At 53.1% G+C, this 19310-nt stretch overlaps 1 protein-coding gene across 4 annotated transcripts in view; it reads left to right on the top strand.

The window, feature by feature from the left end:
* Positions 1-19310, top strand: part of sh3bp2 (SH3-domain binding protein 2) — a 172547-nt gene that overhangs the window by 94639 nt on the left and 58598 nt on the right. For 3 of the 4 annotated variants that reach the window (XM_038805878.1, XM_038805879.1, XM_038805880.1), the window contains one exon: positions 1651-1753. The exons of the other annotated variant lie outside the window; for it this stretch is intronic. In XM_038805878.1, coding sequence (XP_038661806.1) covers positions 1651-1753 — 103 coding nt within the window. The remainder of the gene's footprint in view (positions 1-1650; positions 1754-19310) is intronic. 4 annotated transcript variants of the gene reach the window in all.

Genomic DNA, 19310 nt, shown 5'->3' with positions numbered 1-19310 from the left:
AGGAAACATTGTGGCGGACAAGGGGGGCAGGTACATAATGGTGAGGGGCAAGCTACAGGGGGCCCGCGTGGTGTTGGTGAACGTGTATGCCCCGAACTGGGATGATGCGGAATTCACGAGATGCATATTGGTTAAGATCCCGGACTTGGAGTCAAGTAACTTGATCACGGGGGGGGGGGGGGACTTTAATACGGTCTTGGATCCGGCGCTAGACCGGTCTAAGTCCAGGTCGGGAAAGAGGCCGGTGGCATCCAAGGCCCTGTGGGAGTTCATGGATCAGATGGGGGGGGGGGGGCGTGGACCCGCGATTCGTGCAGCCAAGGGCGAAGGAGTTCTCCTTTTTCTCCCCCGTCCATAAAGTCTATTCGCGGATTGACTTTTTTGTGTTGAGCAGGGCGTTAATTCCGAGGGTGGAGGGGGTTGAGTATTAGGCCATTGCGGCCACGGACCATGCACCGCATTGGGTGGACCTGCGACTGGGGGTGGAGCGGGGGCAGCGCCCTCTGTGGAGACTGAATGTGGGGCTGCTGGCGGATGAAGAGCTGTGTGGGCGGATAAGGAGGAGCATTCTGAACTATGTGATAACGAACGAGACGGGGGAGGTAACAGCAGCAGCGCTTTGGGAGGCTATGAAGGTGGTCATCAGAGGGAAGTTAACCTCTATTAGGTCCCACAGAGAGAAGAGGGAGAGGGTAATTCCTCGCCTCGGATCCCCACATCAGGAGGGTAATTGCAACACAACCCACTGGCGAAGATCTGCTCCAACCCAGGCCTCAGTGACCTCCTCAATTTAGCAGTTGTACATCTTCCTTCATGTTAACCCTTATGGTTAAACCCACCATGCTGAGGAGTAACAGCTGAGGACCGATGGCAGGGCAAAAGATCCACCAGAAACCTCTCTCACCATAGACCCCACTGCTCGTCCCACTGGCTTCGATCTGCCATGGTCCATACGGATCTTTTAAACCTTTCCGGACTAGCCAAGGCCTCTTAGCAGCCACCAACATCAAAGGAGTCACCAAGACCATCCAGATTGCCGCCATACTGCAGCCAAATATTCATTTAAATTGTCAAGAACTGTTTGCTGACTAAACATGAAAGCGGGCTTGAAGAACTCCATCTAACCACTGACAAGATTATTAGCTTGGCTGTGCAGACGCTTAATAAATACTCTCCACATCTTTCCATATAGTCGCGTAAATGGTTCCTTTTCAGGTATTTATCGAATTCACTTTTGAAGGTTATTGTTGAATCTGCTTCCACCACTCTTTGTTTAAAGTACCCAATGACTATTTCCAATTAAGGGACAATCCACCTACCCTGCACATCTTAGGGTTGTGGGGGTGGAGCCCACATTGACAAGGGGAGAATGTGCAAACTCCACACAGACAGTGTCCCAGGGCTGGGATTCGAACCCGGGTCCTCAGCCTCGTAGGCAGCAATGCTAACCACTGTGCCACCATGGTGCCCGAGCTTCCACCACTCTTTCAGGTAATGGATAATAAATATGTAGATGGCTAAATGTTGAGTGTTCATTCCTACTCTGATTTTCAAATTGATTTTTGCCTTCTTTCACTAGGTCACCCAGTTTCCTTTCTTCACCCCAAGGTCTGTCTTTATTGGTCTAAATGGATCTATTTCTGATTTCAGGGCCACTGCGATTTGCTATCATTCACAAGGGCTGCATGTACTACTTCAAATCCAGCACCGCGGCTTATCCACAGGGAGCTTTCTCCTTGAATGGTTACAACAGGTCAGTGCCCAGCCGCTACATTACCTGTTTCAGACCTTCCCACAATGGTCTAGGTGGGGGCGGATGATGGGGCCAGCGTTACATCTATTTCTGCTGATTGATGCGTATTTTATTCTGTTGATGCTGCTGCTGACCCGGTAACTTACAATGTGTGGGGTGAAGCAACCAAGTAAAACTGCTCCTGTGGGGATTATGAATTTGTTTCGAAAATGAATGCGGGCACGTTGATGATCATGAGGGTTTGTCACATTGGGGAGGGATTTAGAAGTAACTTGTGAGGAACAGGTGACTTAGAATCTATATTTAGAAAAACAAAATACTGATGCTAAAATGAAAACAGAATGCTGGAAAATTTCAGCAGGTCTGTCGGCAAATGTGGAGCGTGAAACAGTCAATGTTTCAAATCTTTGTGATTCTTCAGAGCTTCTTCGGGGTAGACCAGTGGTTAGCACTGCTGCCTCACAGCACCAGGGACCCGGGTTTGATTCCCAGCTTGGGTGATTGTGTGCAGTCTGCACGTTCTCCCCATGTCTGCGAGGATTTCCTCCCACAATCCAAAGATGCGCAGGTTAGGCGGATTGGCCATGGTAAATTGACCCTTAGTGTCCAAAGGTTAGGTGGTGTTACGGGGATGGGGTGGGGGAGTGGGCCTATTTTGGATGGTCAGTGCTGACTTGATGGGCTGAATGGCCTTCTTTTGCACGGTAGGGATTCTATGATTCAGAGATTTGGAACCCGTGGCTCCCAAAGATCTCCGCCACTCGGGATTTTCTTCAACTAATGTCTGGAGGTTGATTCCTGGTTAGTTAACAGCTCTGTTTGCATTATATTGGGATAGTAGGTGATGAACTGGATAGAGTTCTGTCTTCAATGACTCCGGGTACAATCTAATGGGAAAAAAAAAGAGTCCGTTGTGGGCAGGATTCCGGCCTTCAGAGGGGAGCGCCCCACCGAGGCCGCACTCTGTCTCATTTCCTGCACTGAGGAGCTGCACTCGTCAATGCAGGAAGAGATTGGGGTGCCATTTAAAAATGGTGCCCCAATCTCTCGACCCCGCCGATACGACACCCCCCCCCCCCACCAATGCTCCAGCTCACCGAGAGCCCCCCCCCCACCTGAAAATGAAATGAAAATGAAAATCACTTATTGTCACGAGTAGGCTTCAATGAAGTTACTGTGAAAAGCCCCTAGTCGCCACATTCCGGCGCCTGTCCGGGGAGGCTGGTACGGGAATCGAACCGTGCTGCTGACCTGCTTGGTCTGCTTTAAAAGCCAGCGATTTAGCTCAGTGAGCTAAACCAGCCCCTCGTACTGGCAGGGCACCCTCGGGCCTAAATCCTGGTATGGACAAAATGTCACCTGTGCACCACCAGCCTGACCTCCTGGCAGTACCCCTGCCAGCCTGGCAATGCCACCTGGGTACTCTAGCAGTGCCAGGCTGGCACCAGGGCAGCACTGCCAGGATTCCCAAGTGGCACTGCCAGTCTGGCAGTGACAAGGTGTCCAGGTGGCATCAGCAGTGCCAGGGTACCACCCTGCACAGATACCAACTACCCTGGGGCCTCCAAATGGCTGGGAGACCCCACCAAGTGACATTCCTCCTGCCCCCCCCCCCCCTTTGTGGGGGCCAATGTTAAACAGCGCCTGGTTGGCAAACTCCTTGGCGAGACCGGTAGTTCCTGAGCTTTTAACATCATTTAACTATGGCGGGATCCAGATTATGACATCTCGCATGATCTTGTTAGATCTCGTAAAGCATAACGACCAGTGGGAATTCCAGAAGAGGCCTCTCACGGGATGTATCGGCCGCGCCACGTCCCGATTCCAGCAGGACCTGGCCAGTAAATTGTGCTCTCCCTTTTCATGGCCATGATTAAGTGGGTCAGTTCAATAGGACACGGTCTAAGAAAGAGTGTGGAGGAATGAAAGATTAATCTCCAGGACACTGCGTGAGTAAAAAGTTGTTTGACACGGTCAGGAATTATAAATCACCTAATTAAAAGGTTCATATTCCAATTGACTGTGGGAAGGTGAGACACTGTCGAGGATGGACATAATGAATGATCAATGGCGGGCAGCACGGTGGCGCAGTGGTTAGCATTGCTGCCTCACGGTGCCGAGGTCCCAGGTTCGATCCCGGTTCTGGATCACTGTCCGTGTGGAGTTTGCACATTCTCCCCGTGTCTGCGTGGGTTTCGCCCCCACAACCCAAAGATGTGCAGGGTAGGTGGGTTGGTCACAACTAAATTGCCCCTTAATTGGGAAATATGAATTGGGTACTCTTTAAAAAAAAAAAAAAAAAAAAAATTTTAATTTTAAAAATGAATGATCAATGGCAGAGGGAGGAATAGTGTGGTTGGATGCAGGAGGCCGACAAATTGCTTCGTTTCTGCAGGGAAGGGGTTAAAGTTGCACTTTTAAAAAAACGAATTGAGAAAAATGACGCTTCCTCCACGTATTAAACCGTTTGACAGCATTGACCAGATGTGTGAGATGAGTTCGCTCATGTTGGGCAGAGTGTGACTTACTGCACAGTCTGCCGTACAGATAGGTGGCTTTAGACAAGTTGTGTAGTGTAACTCGATGTAAAGTCCGGCTTTGGGCCCAAGTGGAATATTGATGCCTGGGAGACACCCTGAGATGAGTTGGCTTTGCCGCTTCAAAAATTATCAAAATATCACAGACATTCCCGAAAGACTATTGTTAGTGGCTGCTAAATAATGCTGCTCCTGTTGTAGTGTAAAGGAAATGCTTGTCCTATAGATAGCCTGTTCTAGTTAGAAACAGGGCTGTAGCTTCCTCTCCGTACCTCATAGACACAGTAGGTGCAGATCATGTACATCTCAGCCTGTCACATCATTCATTCAAGCTACAGGATACTCATTGCAGAGGTCAGGATGATTCAGTTTAAGAACCTAAGACAATTATTTCTGTTTTTCCTCCTTTTCCACTCCTTTGCAAATTACTGCTCCCTAAATTGGCTATTTCTGCCAAGATATATATATCCAGAAATGCTTTTTGGTAGTAAGATTTGTTTTTCTCTGTATTGAAAGAGAGTTTGAATTTGTATAACATCTTTCGGGTTGTCACAAAATGTTTTTGAAGTGTGGTTACTATTGTACTTTTGGAAAGGTGACAACCAATTTGTGCACAGTAAGATCCCATAAACAGGTATGAAATAAATGACCAGATCCTCTATTTTAGGTGATGGTTGAGGTTGACAGATAAATATTGGACTGTACGTCAGGACAAAACCTCCTTGGTCTTGTGCGTTCACCAGAGAGCGGCAAATTTTGCCCCAGAAGCCTGTCCACTACTGTCGCCCACCGAGGTGTGTGTCTCTGCGCAGGGGGCTGGAGAGGGCGGGGGGAGGGGCAGATGGCTCGGCCCAGCAGATGGTGACCCTGTGAGACAATGGACATGTGGTCCGTGAGAGGGAAGGATCATTTTGTCTGACGTGAACAACTCACTTGAGACAGGTCGCCTGGGTTAAGGGGCAGTGGATCCTCACCACTGCGGCACAAGCCAACCTCGCTGCTCTATCCTCGGCCAACTCCGCAATCTCCAGAATCCATCCCTCATAGGGGGTGAGGACTCTGATGTACAGAACCCCGCTGCTCATCTGGGTCCTTTCCTGCCGATTATGGGTTAACCTCTCCTGCAGGGCAAAGAGAGGGCATTGTGAGCTGCACGCTTGATGCATCAGGTGGGGGGTCTATGGCGGGTGGCATGTGTGGGTACCACTCCTGAGCATGGATGAGTTGTGATGGTGGGTGCCAGGGTACGCTGGTGCATGGGCGAGGTAATATGCTGTGGGGGTGGGGATGCAAGGTGTCAGCCAGCGATTTGTTGAGGGGCGAGGTAGAGGTCAGGGAGTTGGCAAGCGGGACTGATGCCAGGGGTCCGGTGTCAACTTACCCTTGTGGCCCGGTGGAGGTCATTGGTCTTCTGACTGCACTGGATGGAGGTCCTCCTGGTCACGCTGCCCAACTGAAAGCCGCTGCCACTGCCTTCCAGGCGGCATTGGCAGCTCCGTGGCTGGCCCACGAACCCCCCCCCCCCCCCTTAGGGGAACACGGTATCCTGTCTCCCCGGCATCCAGTAGCCTGGTCAGGTCGATATCCCTGAAGCTTGGCTCAGGTCTATATGGTGGTATGGATGTGTGCTGTCTGGAGTGTGTTCGAAGGGAGTGTTTATGAGCAGATCCCCTTTTTAAGCGGGGAGCTGCCGGCGGGGTCCAGGCAAATCAACTGGCAGGACAACCAATTCCACCGTGAAGCTCGAGGAGCATCGTTTCCGGTACTAAAGGCCACAGATTCATCGGCTCGGCCGTCGGGAAGCACACAAGTTGCGCCCGACACGGCACTTAAATCGTGCCCCAAGTACTTGTGTGTCATGTCCAATGATGGGGGGATGGGGGGGGGGGGGGGGGGGGGGGGGGGGGGGGGGGGGGGGTTGTTGGGATACGTGGGTTTGAGTAGGGTGATCATTGCTCGGCACAACATCGAGGGCCGAAGGGCCTGTTCTGTGCTGTACTGTTCTATATCTATACACAGCCCCACTCCCCCCCCCCCCCAACCCTCCCACCCATTCCGCCCCCAACTAATGTTCGATGTTACCCAGTTCTTGAAAGTGCATAATAAATAGTGCCCATGAATTTTAGAACCCCTCCGTCGTTCCCCTCAGTTCAAACTTAACCTTCTCAAGGGTCAAGAATTCCAACAGGTCCCCCCGCCATGCCAGGGCACAGGGTGGAGAGGCTGCTCTCCATCCCAGCAGGATCTGCCTTCGGGCGATCAACGAGGAGAAGGCTATGATATCTGCCTCCGCACCCATTTCCAACCCCGGCTGGTCCGACACCCTGAATATGGCCTCCCGGGGGCCCGGGTCCAGTTTCACATGCACCACCTTGGAGATTACCCTAAACACCTCCTTTCAGTACTCCCCAAGCTTTGGACAGGACCAAAACATATTAACGTGATTAACACCCCGAAGAAACAAATCTTTTAGAGTCTTAATCCCCTTCTCTTCCCATTTCCAAAAACTTCCATCCCACCAGTGAAGCTGTCCCCACTCCCGGGCAACCTGCATCCCCAGATACCTAAAGTGAGTCCCTGCCCTACGGAATGGCAGCCCCCCCACCCCTGCCCCCACCCCCGGCCGAGACACCACAAAATACTCACTCTTGTCCAGGTTCAGGCTTGTACCCAGAGAAAGACCCAAATACCCGCAGTAACTCCAATATTCGATGCACTCGGTTCCGATACATACAACAGCAAGTCGTCGGCATATAAGGACACCATGTGCTCTATCCCCCCACTCCTCACGATTCCTTTTCATGCTCCCGAACTTCTTAATGCGATGGCCAACAGCTCAATCGCAAGCGCAAACAGCAGGAGGGACATAGGACATCCCTGTCTCGTCCCACGGTGGAGAAAAAAGTATCTCGAACTGATATTGTTCGTGCGGACACTCGCCTTCGGCTCCTTATAGAACATAGAGCATAGATCAGATGCGATCTGAGACCAGCACAGAACAGGCCCTTCGGCCCTCGATGTTGTACCGAGCAACGATCACCCTACTCAAACCCACGTATCCACCCTATACCCGTAACCCAACAACACGCCCCCTTAACCTTACTTTTTAGGACACTACGGGCAATTTAGCATGGCCAATCCACCTAACCCGCACATCTTTGGACTGTGGAAGGAAACCGGAGCACCCGGAGGAAACCCACGCACACACGGGGAGGACGTGCAGACTCCGCACAGACAGTGACCCAGCCGGGAATCGAACCTGGGACCCTGGAGCTGTGAAGCATTTATGCTAACCACCATGCTACCGTGTTGCCCCAAAATATATATAATAGCTTTACCCAGTTCATAAATCTTGGTCCAATCCCAAACCGCTCCAGCACTGCCATCGGGTACCCCCATTCTACCCAATCAAACGCCTTCTCGGCATCCAATGCCACAACCATCTCAGCTTCCTTCCCTTCCGCTGGTGCCATAACGACGTTCAAAACCCTCCTAATATTCGAAAACAGCTGCCTCCCTTTCATAAACCCCGTCTGATCCTCACCTATTACCTTCGGGAGGCACTCCTCCAGCCTACCCGCCAATTCCTTCGCCAATACTTTTGCGTGTACATTCAGAAGTGATATGGGCCTATACGACCCACATTCCATTGGATCCTTATCTTTTTTAAGCAACAGTGAAATCGATGCGTGCCCCAAGGTTTGTGGCAGCACTCCCTTCCCTATCGCCTCTTCAAACATCCCCACCATCAGGGGTGCCAACTTATCCTTAAATGTTTTTATAATATTCCACTGGAAACAAATCCGGGCCTGCCACCTTCCCCGACTGCATCCTCCTAATCGCATCTTTTATCTCCTGCTCCAGTATTGCTCCTTCTAATGTAGCCCTGTTCCCTCGGATACTCCAACCCATCTAGAAATTCCTGCATCTCACGATCTCCCCCGGGTGGTTCTGATCTGTACAACCTCTCGTAAAACTCCTCAAAAACCTTGTTAATCAGCTCCGGAGCCAGCACCAACTTCCCGGCCCTATCCCTCACTTGAAGAAATTCCCTTGCTGCTGCCTCCCTCTGGAGCTGACCTGCTAACATACCTTATCTCCATGTTCATAAACTGCACCCCTTGCTCGTCTCAGTTGGTGCACCGCCTTCCTGGTGGACAAGCTGTCGAAGCTCGCCTGTAGTTGCTTCCTCTTTTCCAGCTTCGCTGGGTCCCCATCTTCTGCATAATTCCTATCTACCTCCAACATCTCATCTATTACCCTCTGCCGCTCCAACCTCTCCTCTTTCTCCACCCTGGCCTTAGGCGAAATTACCTCACCCCTCACCACCGCCTTTAGAGCCTCCCAGACAACTGCCTTCGACACCTCACCCGTACAGTTCAAACCTACATATTCCTTAATTACCTTTTCAATTTTCTCACAGAATACTTGGTTCCCTAAAAGCCCCACATCCAGTATCCACCCCGGCCTCTGCGCTACCCCCTTCTCCAGCACCATATCCACCCAACACAGCAATTGCAGAGTATTCCGACCCCTTGACTCCAGCCAGCAAAGCCTTTCCCACCACAAAAAAGTCGATCCGCGAGTATAGCTTATGGACTGCTGAGTAAAACAAGTACTCCCGTTCCCTTGGGTGCAGGAACCTCCAAGTGTCCACCCCTCCCATTTCCACCATTAGCCCAGCCAGCGCCTTCGCCCCCCCCCCCCCCCCCCCCCCCCCCCCCCCGGGACCAGCGAGCGTGGCCGTGATCTGTCCAACCTTGGCTCCTGCACCAAGTTCCAGTCCCCCCCCCACACACAATCAGCTCATGTGTGTCCAAGTCGGGAATGGCCCCAACACCTTCTTCGCAAATCCACATCGTCCCAATTGGGACCGTATACACTTAACAGCGCCACTAATCTCCCCTCCAGCGCCCCTACCACAATCACATATCCACCCCCCTGATCTGCCACCACCTTCTCCATCTGGAAGCGTATTCTTTTGCTGACCAACACTGCTACACATCGAGCCCTTCATCAAATCCAGAGTGAAACACTTGGCTAACCCAGCCCTTTTTAAGTCTCACCTGGTCCTTCACCCTCACGTGAGTCTCCTGCAGCATTGCCACATCGGCTTTCAAACTTTTAAGATGTGCAAGCACCCTTGACCTCTTGACCGGACCTCCTAGCCTCTCACGTTCCACGTGACTATCCTTACTGGGGGTCTCTCACCCCCCCCCACCTTTCTTATCCACCATCCACCACCGGGCCCTGCCCCATAAGCCTGACCCGCCCCTGTCCATTGTTTTTTTAAAAATAATTTTTATGAAGGTTTTCACAAAATATAAACAACAAAACAATATTAACAGAATAACCATTGTAAAGACCCAAGAACAACACCCACCCCCCTACAAAAGCAACTACTAAATCAAAAACAAAAAAAAAACAACAGAAAGGAAAGAGATAACACCCGCCACATCCCACAAACCCATGGACACACTTCTCCCTCCCACCAAACCCAATCCCCCCCACCCCGGGTTGCTGCTGCTGCCAGCCTATTTCCCTACCGTTCCGCCAGGAAGTCCAGGAAAGGCTGCCACCGCCTAAAGAACCCCTGTACTGATCCCCTCAGGGCAAATTTCACCTTCTCCAATTTGATGAACCCCGCCATATCATTGATCCAGGCCTCCACGCCTGGGGCCTCGCATCCTTCCATTGGAGCAAGATCCTCCGCCGAGCTACTACGACGCAAAGGCCAGGACACCGGCCTCTTTCGCCTCCTGCACTCCCGGCTCCACTGCACCCCAAACATTGCGAGTCCCCAGCCTGGCTTGACCCTGGATCCCACCACCCTCGACACCGTCCTTGCTACCCCCTTCCAAAACTCCCCCAGCGCTGGGCATGCCCAAAACATATGGGCGTGATTCGCTGGGCTCCCCGAGCACCTGACACACCTGTCTTCGCCCCCGAGAAACCTACTCATCCTCGTCCCAGTCATGTGGGCCCTATGCAGCACCTTGAACTGTATGAGGCTAAGCCTCGCACAGGAAGAGGAGGAATTCACCCTTTCCAGGGCATCCGCCCACGTCCCCTCCTCAATCTCCTCACCCAGCTCCTCTTCCCATTTACCCTTCAGCTCCTCCACCGAGGCCTCGTCTACCTCCTGCATTACGCGATATATGTCCGAAATCCTCCCTCCAACCCACACCCCCGAGAGCACCCTGTCCCGTACCCCACGTGGGGGCAGCAGAGGGAACCCCTCCACCTGCCGCCTGGCAAACGCCCTAACCTGCATGTACCGAAACATGTTCCCCGGGGGGAACCCAAACTTCCCCTCTAACTCCCCCAAGCTCGCGAACCTCCCCTCCACAAACAGGTCCTTCAACCTCCTAATACCTACCCTGTGCCAGCCCAGAAACCCGCCATCGATGCTCCCTGGAACAAACCGGTGGTTCCCCCATATCGGGGACTCCATCGAGCCCCCCACCTCTCCCCATACCATCTCCATTGCCCCCAAATTTTGAGGGTAGCCGCCACCACCGAGCTCGTGGTATACCTCGTAGGAGGGAGCGGCAACGGCACCGTTACCAGCGCTTCCAGGCTCGTACCCACACAGGACGCCATCTCCATCCTCTTCCATGCTACCCCTTCCCCGTCCCCGCCCATTACCCACTTACGCACCATTGCTGCGTTGGCAGCACCCCCCCCCCCCCCCCCCCCCATGAACAGGCCCCCCCCCTTCCAGGTCCAGAATGCGGCCCAACATGCGCCGCATAAACCCTGCATCGTCCCAGTTTGGGGCGTAAACATTCACCAACACCACTCTCTCCCCTGCAGCTTACCACTCACCATCACATACCTCCCGCCACTGTCAGCCACCACATTTAACGCCTCAAACGACACCCTCTTTCCCACCAGGATCGCCACCCCACGATTCCTCTCATCCAGCCCTGAATGAAATACTTGGCCCACCCATCCCTTCCTCAGCCGAACCTGGTCCGCCACCTTCAGGTGCGTCTCTTGGAGCATGGCCACATCCGCCTTCAGCCCCTTCAAGTGCGTAAACACCCGGGCCCGTTTGACCGGCCCATTCAGCCCCCTCACATTCCAGGTTATCAGCCGGATCAGAGGGCTCCCTGCCCCCCTCCCCTGCCGACTAGCCATAACCCATCCTCTGCCCACAACTGGCCAACGCCCCCCGCTCGGCCTGTGACCCCCGGCGACTCCCGCCACACCACCGACCCCTCCCCACGTGGGACTACTCCTTCATGCCCATCAACTGGCCCTCCTCCTCCTCCCCCCCCCCACCCCGCTCTTGCGCAGGAAAATAACAACCAGCAAAGGCCCGCGCTTCTCAGCCCCGACCCCACCCCCCATCATCCCGCAGCGAGGGAAACCAGAGAAAAGCCCGCGCTTTCGCCCTGCCCAACCCCGCCTCCTCCAGGGCAACTCACATTGCCAGTCCCCACCACCAGCTCCCCGCACCCCCAGTTTACCTCCCTGCCCGAACCCGTCCTCCAGACCCATACATAAAGACATCGCCCCACTCACCCTAAAGCCAACACACATCCTGCATGAAACAGAGAACCCCCCCCTCCAGAGAAAAAATTAAACACAGTTACATTTTCATACAAAACCCCCATTTTTGACCCTCAGTTTGAGTCCAGTTTCTCGGCCTGCTCAAAGGCCCACGCCTCCTCCGGGGACTGAAAATAATGGTGATGGTCCTTGTAGGTGACCCACAGATGCGCCGGCTGCAACATGCCAAATTTCACACTCCGTCTGTGGAGCACCGCCTTCGTCCGGTTGAACCCGGCCCTCCGCCTCGCCACCTCCGCACTCCAGTCCTGGAAGATCCACACCTCCGTGTTCTCCCTCTTGGCCCACCGAAGCACGCACTCCCGGTCAACGAACTGGTGAAACCGCACCAACACCGCCCGTGGCGGCTGATTCGGCTTGGGCCTCCTAGCCAGTATTCTGTGGGCCCCCTCCAACTCCAGGGGCCCCTGGAAGGACCCAGCTCCCAACAACAGGTTCAGCATAACGACCACATAGGCCGCCAGGTCCGACCCCTCCAGCCCCTCCGTGAGGCCCAGGATCCGTAAATTCTTCCGCCTCGACCGGTTGTCCAGCTCCTCGAACCGCTCCTGCCACCTTTTATGGAGCGCCTCGTGCATCTCCACCTTCCCCGCCACGGCCACAACCTCGTCCTCCCTTTCGGAGGTCTGCTGCTGCAGCTCCCGGATCGCAGCCCCCTGGGCTGTCTTGAGTCTCCATCAGCTCCCTGGTAGTAGCCTTCAGCGACTCCAGCAGCTCCACCGTAAGCTCCTGGAAGCAGCGCAGCAGAGTCTCCTGCTGCTCCTACTCCCACTGCCTACACTCCTCGAGGCCTCCGCCGGCCGCCATTTTGTTTCCCTTCCCCCGCTTTTCCATGGGCGCTGCCACCGCTTTTCTGCTCGCCCCACGCCTGGTCCGGATCATAGAACCCTGGGGATCTACTGCGACCCCTTCCCACGTCGGGAATCGTCGAAAAAGCTCCGTTGGGGCCCTGAAAAGAGCCCCAAAGTCCGTTTTTAGCAGGAGCTGCCGAACGTGCGGCTTAGCTCCACATAGCCACAACCGGAAGTCGCCCCTGTCCATTGTTAACATCAAACCCCTCCCCCCCCTCCCGAGAACCCCCCTACATTTCCCCCTGAAACAACATCCCCCAACATCCATCCCTTCCTCCCATCTCGCTCGCCTCGTAGGCCTATTGAAGCCTGCTATCCAGGCTCCAACGTCCGCAGCCCTCCTCTCACCTCACCTCCGTTCACTAGCTGACTTTAGTTAGCTAGCGCGGGTGGCTCCCCCACCAAGACATATCGTCCCCTTCCACCCAGTCCCAGAGAAAGAAACAACAAAACAAACCCAACAATCCAACCCCTACAATTCACTAACATAACATTTAACCGTCGCAACACAGAACGCCAATCAACCCACCATTAACTTGAACTCTGTAACAATGCAAAGAGAAGTAAATTACAATACAAATCCGTATAAAGAAAGTTCTAACATTTATACATTTTCCAGCTGTTCAAACACAGTCCACAGTCTCTCTTCCAGCTCCGCTCTTCACGTCTGTCCCAAGCCTTCTGCCCTCATGAACGCCTCAGCCGCATCCGCTGTCTCAAAATAAAAGTCTTTGGCGTGATACGTTACCCTCAACTTCGCTGGGTATCGCATCCCCTTCTTGTACAACGTCGCCTTCACTCACCCAAACGCCGCTCGTCTTTTTGCCAACTCCACCGTCAAGTCCTGGTAGATCCGAACCGCAGTACCATCCCATAGCACCTCAAGCTTCTGCTTCACCCAGCTTAATACCTTCTCCTTCATGCAAAACTTATGGAAACAGATAATTACTGCCCTTGGCGGCTCGTTCACTTTGGGATTCGGCCTTAATGACCGATGAGCTCGGTCTAGCTCGTACCGGGAGGGGTTCTCACCCCCACACACCCCCCCCCCCCCCCCCCCCCCTCCCATCAGCTCCGCCAGCTACTTAGCGAAGTATTGTGCTGGCCTTGGGCCCTCTGTCCCTTCGGGCAAGCCCACAATTCTCAAATTGTGCCGCCTTGAGCCGTTTTCCAAGTTTTCAAGCTTCGCTCGGAGTCCTTTGTTAACCTCCACCACCCTCCGCAGCTCGTCCCCCATCGAGGTGACCTGGCCGCTGTGTCGTGACATGGCCTCCTCCACTCCCTTCATCTTCTCGCCCTGCTCTCTCACCTTGGCCAATGTCTTTGCCACCTCCACCGGGGCGATTGCCTCCTCCACCAATGACTTCAATACGACCGATGTCTCCTTCCTCAAGGCCTCCATGTGCCTTGCAAACTGTTTTTCCAGCTCCATCGCCATCACCTCGGTCATCTTCTCCACTGTAAGTAGTGCGGCCCCACTTTGCAGTTCGGCTTCCGCCATCCTGTCAACACTTTTGCTCGTCTTCTCATTCAGCGGAGAACCCGCATTTCCTCCTTGCTTTGATGCTGCTTTTCGCATCCTTTAGCGGCTTATTGTTTTTTATTTTCTTTATTTTCTCCTCTCTTCCCCTCCACCCTCCTATCCTTCATCAATCTGAATTCTTCTTTTTTTTTTAAAAAGTGGGAGAGAAAAAAATCCTTCGCCAAACTTCCTTAAACCTTTTTTCTTTCTCATCTACATTCACCCAGAGCTCCCCTGGGACCAGGCTTCAGCCTTCTTTCTTCCTCCTAGGTGGGAGCCATCCGATGTGGGACACCCCACCTACATTGTGCCCTGGTCTTGGGCCTGCCGCCTCGGCCTCCTCGTAGCTCCGCCCCCGCTGCTCTGGCCATGACGCCGCGCTGGGCCCAGCGCCTCAGCCCCCGCCGCCCGACACCCGCGTGGGGTTCTTCGCCGGTTTCTAAACCGGCCCCGTGGCTGCTCGTGACAGCCCCAAAGGCCGACGATAGTCGGGGGGGGGGTGCGTGAAGACTCGGGGATTTCCCTGAAATCGCCGCGCGTCGTGGCCACTGGCGGGAGCTCTTCTCGCTGCGGCCGCCCTGCTCGCCCACGCCACCGGAAGTCATGTCCAATGATTTCCATTAATTTGTCCAGGTGGAATTTGCGTTGAAGTCATGGGTGGAAGGATTTTTCTAGATTGGCCACCTTGATGTGAGTCATGTGTGTATGGGTGTGTTTGTGTTTGCACGTGTGTGTGCGTTCGTTCATCACCAAACAGGAGCACAGTATTCTGCCACTGCGTATGTGAGTTCTGAAGTTCGCTGGATGGTGGTAGCAGCGTCTCTTGTTCAGCCAGATAGTTTGGCAATTAAGTTTGGAGGTTACTGTCCGATTGAAGTCATTCTGAGGTATGTTGGAGTTGGATGGTGCATTAATTTGGATTTGAAGCCCTTTATTGACTTTTGCATTATAAAGATGGAATAAACCGGATCCTGTTTATGCAGGGCTTGGCTGAGTCGCCATGTGTTGCAGTATTTTCAATTTGTGACAAGTCCTCGTTTAGGTCCAAGGTGTCGAAGTCAGGGGCTTGAGCTGTGAGGCAGACAATGTCAGCATATATGAATTTTCGGGAAGTAGTTTTTGGAAGACCATCTGTGGACAAGGTGAACAGGATTGAAGTCAGCTGTGAGCCTTGGAGGAGTCCATTGGTTTGTCTTTTCCATGTACTTTTTGCCTGTGAACTCTGAACCTTTGAGTAGAGGACGGTTTTGCCTGTGCGGCAAGTCATCAAAGACCAGGCTGTGTGCCGGGTGGGGAGTTCCATTACGAGAACTGATCCAGCACAGGTCAGGAGAGTAATCCCTGAGCCATCTGGCTGAATGGAATCTTCCTCACTGTTTGGGGTTGTGTATAAGTGTCAGATTATTTCTGGATGCCCACTCTGAAGACGCTTCAGCATCACTGTCCTGTCCTGGGTATCCTCTCTCTGAAAGCCCGCCACGTAGATGTGCGAGGGTGGACAAGCCTTGCTGTTCCCAGCTGGTGCTTGGGGGGCCTGTAGACATTGGCTATGTGGAATCCACGAACCGCTAAATTGTTAGTGAAAGTGGTCGTTGCCAGATGATTTGCTTGAGCAATGTTGCTACAGACATAGGTGGCACAGCCATGTGTGGCATGAGGGTGGTCGCACAGGAGGTCATAGGTCTTTGATGGAATAGCGACCTGCTTCTTCTTTTCAGTGATCTGCTTCTTCTATTCCAATGTGGGTTTCTTGTAAGCAAATGATATCTGTAGAGTTTTGAGCAGCAAAGACTTGGCTGCCGACTGGCCTTCAGCTTTGAGTTGAAGATTCAGAGATCGGGCCCGACTGCAGTGTAATCTTGGGGCAGTTTATGATTGTCCCTTTCGGCTTTGGGACTTTTACTAAGATTCCTTGTGTGGATTCTTCTCATGAAGTGCTTTGGGACATCTGAGGTCAGACAAGGTGCTATATTAATGCAAGTTCATGATAATATTATCCTTGTGTTAATTAGAACAGGCTCCAGGGGTTTAATGTCCTTCTCTGGTTCCCACATAATTGCAATTTTTGTCCCGCTCCACATATGGGGCGGAATTCTCCGCAAGGCCTGACGCCGTCGTGAAACCCGGAGAGGTTCACGCCGGCGTTGGAAGCCTCTCCCGGCCCCCTATTCTCCCCTCCCCGGGGGGATAGGAGGGCCGTACCGGGAAACTCGGCCGCCGGGCATTGTCCCTGGCTTCAAGGCCCGGCGCTCCAAGAATGACGCCACAGCGGCGCCTAATGACGTCAGCGGTGGATGCGCGGGTTGGACAGCTCAAACCCGCGCATGCATGGTTGCCGTCTTTCCCGTCAGCTGCCCCGCAAGACGTGGTGGCTTGATCTTGCGGGGCGGCGGAGAGTAAAGAGTGCGTCCCTTTGAGAGGCCGGCCCGACGATCGGTGGGCACCGATCGCGGGCCCGTCCCCTCCCGAGCACGGTCGTGGTGCTCGATCTCCGATCCGCCCCCCCCACAGGCCCCACACTTACCTGGTGTGGTTGCCGCCGTCATGAACAGGTCGGGAACGGCAGGCCGCTCGGCCCATCCGGGTCGGAGAATCGCCGGTCGCCGTGAAAAACGGCAGCCCGCGTTTCTCCGAGCGGCGTGTCGCAAAACCGGACACGCCATTTTAGGGGGGGATAGGAGAATAGCGGGAGGTGCGGGAGCAGACCTCCCGCTATTCTCCCACCCATCGTGGTTGCGGAGAATCGCGCCCATGGTTTTCCAGGTCAGTGATAAGAGCTTTAATGAATTGAGCACTCCCCCTAAAGCTGCAAACCACAAGCGTTATACATGTCCGTTGCAGGGTTGGTATGTATAAGCTCCAGAAATGTATATCCGGTCTGTCGTCACCACATTTAGATTTTGCTTCTGAATCTTTACCAGAATTCTCTGCAATTCAAAATTAACTTTATATTGTGGTCTGGCTAACGATGTTATGCAATGTGGGAGCTGTCCTCTTAATAGACACGGTTGTGGATGGTCATAGGAATCTGAATGTTGAAAGTAGGTGTCCGTCTTGAATTTTGCTGCAAAGTTTCTATTTTTACCATACAGAATTAAAGACACAGCATCAGGCCATTTGGTCCAACAGGCCCATGCCAGCATTTCTGCTCCACCTTAATTCAAATCGCATCAACATGTCCTCTACTCTATTCCTTCATGTGCCAAAACAGGTCTCCCTTAAATCATCAATGCTATTTGCCCTAACTATTCCTTGTGAGAGAGTTCTCGCCACTCTCTAGGTAGAGGAGTTCCTGCTGAATTCCCGACTGGGTGTGTTAGTGACTATTTATGGCTGATAGACCTGGGGCTGGATTCTCTGTTTTTGGGACTATGTCCCCATGCCGTCGTAAAAACTGTGGAGGTTCACGCCAGAAAAATTGGTGTGAAAGGACCGTATATTCCTAACCCTGCAGGGGGCGAGCAGGGACACGGCGTAAATCTAGCTGCTTTTGCTGCAGATATGGCACCCTGCGCCTCCGCATCGGAGGCTGCGCATGAGCATGAGCTGTGCCGTGCTCCATGGCGGACTCAGACCGTGGAGATGGACATTAAAAATAGACCCCCCCCCTCGATCGGCCACGCGCCCAACCCTGACCACCCGCCCAAACATTGCTCGGCCGCATATAAGGCGCCCTCCGATCGACCCACCCCCAACCAGGGCGACTGCGGACTGAGTCCGCAGCTGCCATGCTAGTTTCCCGACTGGCAGGACCATGAGTGGTCCACGCCGTTGGGATTTCAGCCGGTTGGGGCGGAGAATGGCGGGTCGGGCCTCCAGCAATGGCTGAAGTAGGTGCTATGTGGCGAGGCTTACTCTCTGAGTACGCCGCTTTTCGGGGCCCACAGAGTCGGGGGACCAGCGCTGGTCCCGATTCCGTACAGGGAAATGGATTCTCCACCCCGGCGATGGCTGCGATTTCGACGTCGGGCTGCGGAAAATCCAGCCCCTGGTTTGCCACACATGGGGACAGCTTCTTTATGTCTTGCCTAATAAACCCTCTCACAATATTAAACTCCTCCATTTATTTCTCCTTCGGTCTTCTCTTTTCTAAAGAAACGAGCCTCAGCCTGTTCAAACTCTTCTATAGGTATAACCTCTCAGTCTGGTATCATTCTTAGTGAGTCTTTTTAGTGTCTTCTCCAGTGTCTCTCTCTATTGCTTTATATTATGAAGACCAAAGCATCACACAGTACTCCAGGTGTGGTCCAAGCAAAGTTGGTGCTAATATTGATGCACCATGTGGCCTTCCTCCCTTCCCTATTCATCATTATGGCCTTCCATTCCTTTCTCCCTCATGTATTTGTCCAGCTTTCCATTTAATGCATGTGTTAGTCACCTCAACTACACCATGAGTTCCACATTCTTACTACTCCCTGGGTAAAGAGCTGAGTTGGTGCAAAGCTATTCATGGTTTTGCTTGGGTCTGTAATTTGGAGAGGAGGCAGCGTTTCACAAGTAGGTCATGAAGTGAAAACTGGCATTTGATGTGCAGCTGAAGCTGCAGGACACTGCTGTTCGGAGAATGGTTTAATGTGTGTGTGGTTACAAACTGGAGACTATTTGGGTGCAGGTATTGTGTCCACTTGAGCAGAGACCGGATGTGAGTAATAGCGAAGACAATCCCTGCAAAGCTCGACACAGCGTTTGCAACATTTCAGCCTCTGCATTCAGGACTGCCAAGACTTGGCAGATCAGACGGACCCTGCAATGTGTGTGGTTTCTTGTTTCAGCCCCTGTTAAATGTTGATCAGACACAGTTGTGCAACACGGTGTACAGGCTGATGTGTTAGGCAGGTTGGGTCGACTGCACTTGATGCAGTGAAGCGAGAGACAGACCTCTGACTCTGGATAAGATGCAACACGATTTTATTTAACGTCTTAACTAATATACATGTTCAACTGTGAGTTGACACTATACTGACTTGACTGGAGATCTAGTACTAGCCTGGCCAGACTTACTAGCTACCGCATGGTGTTTGCACTGGCTAGCTCACGAGCTCTGACTGTCTCAGTGGCTGGGTCCAGAG

Source organism: Scyliorhinus canicula, chromosome 8, assembly GCF_902713615.1.
Source record: "Scyliorhinus canicula chromosome 8, sScyCan1.1, whole genome shotgun sequence".
Lineage (NCBI taxonomy): Eukaryota > Metazoa > Chordata > Chondrichthyes > Carcharhiniformes > Scyliorhinidae > Scyliorhinus > Scyliorhinus canicula.
The sequence above is the reverse complement of the archived record's forward strand: the minus strand, read 5'-3'. Positions and strand labels throughout refer to the sequence as shown.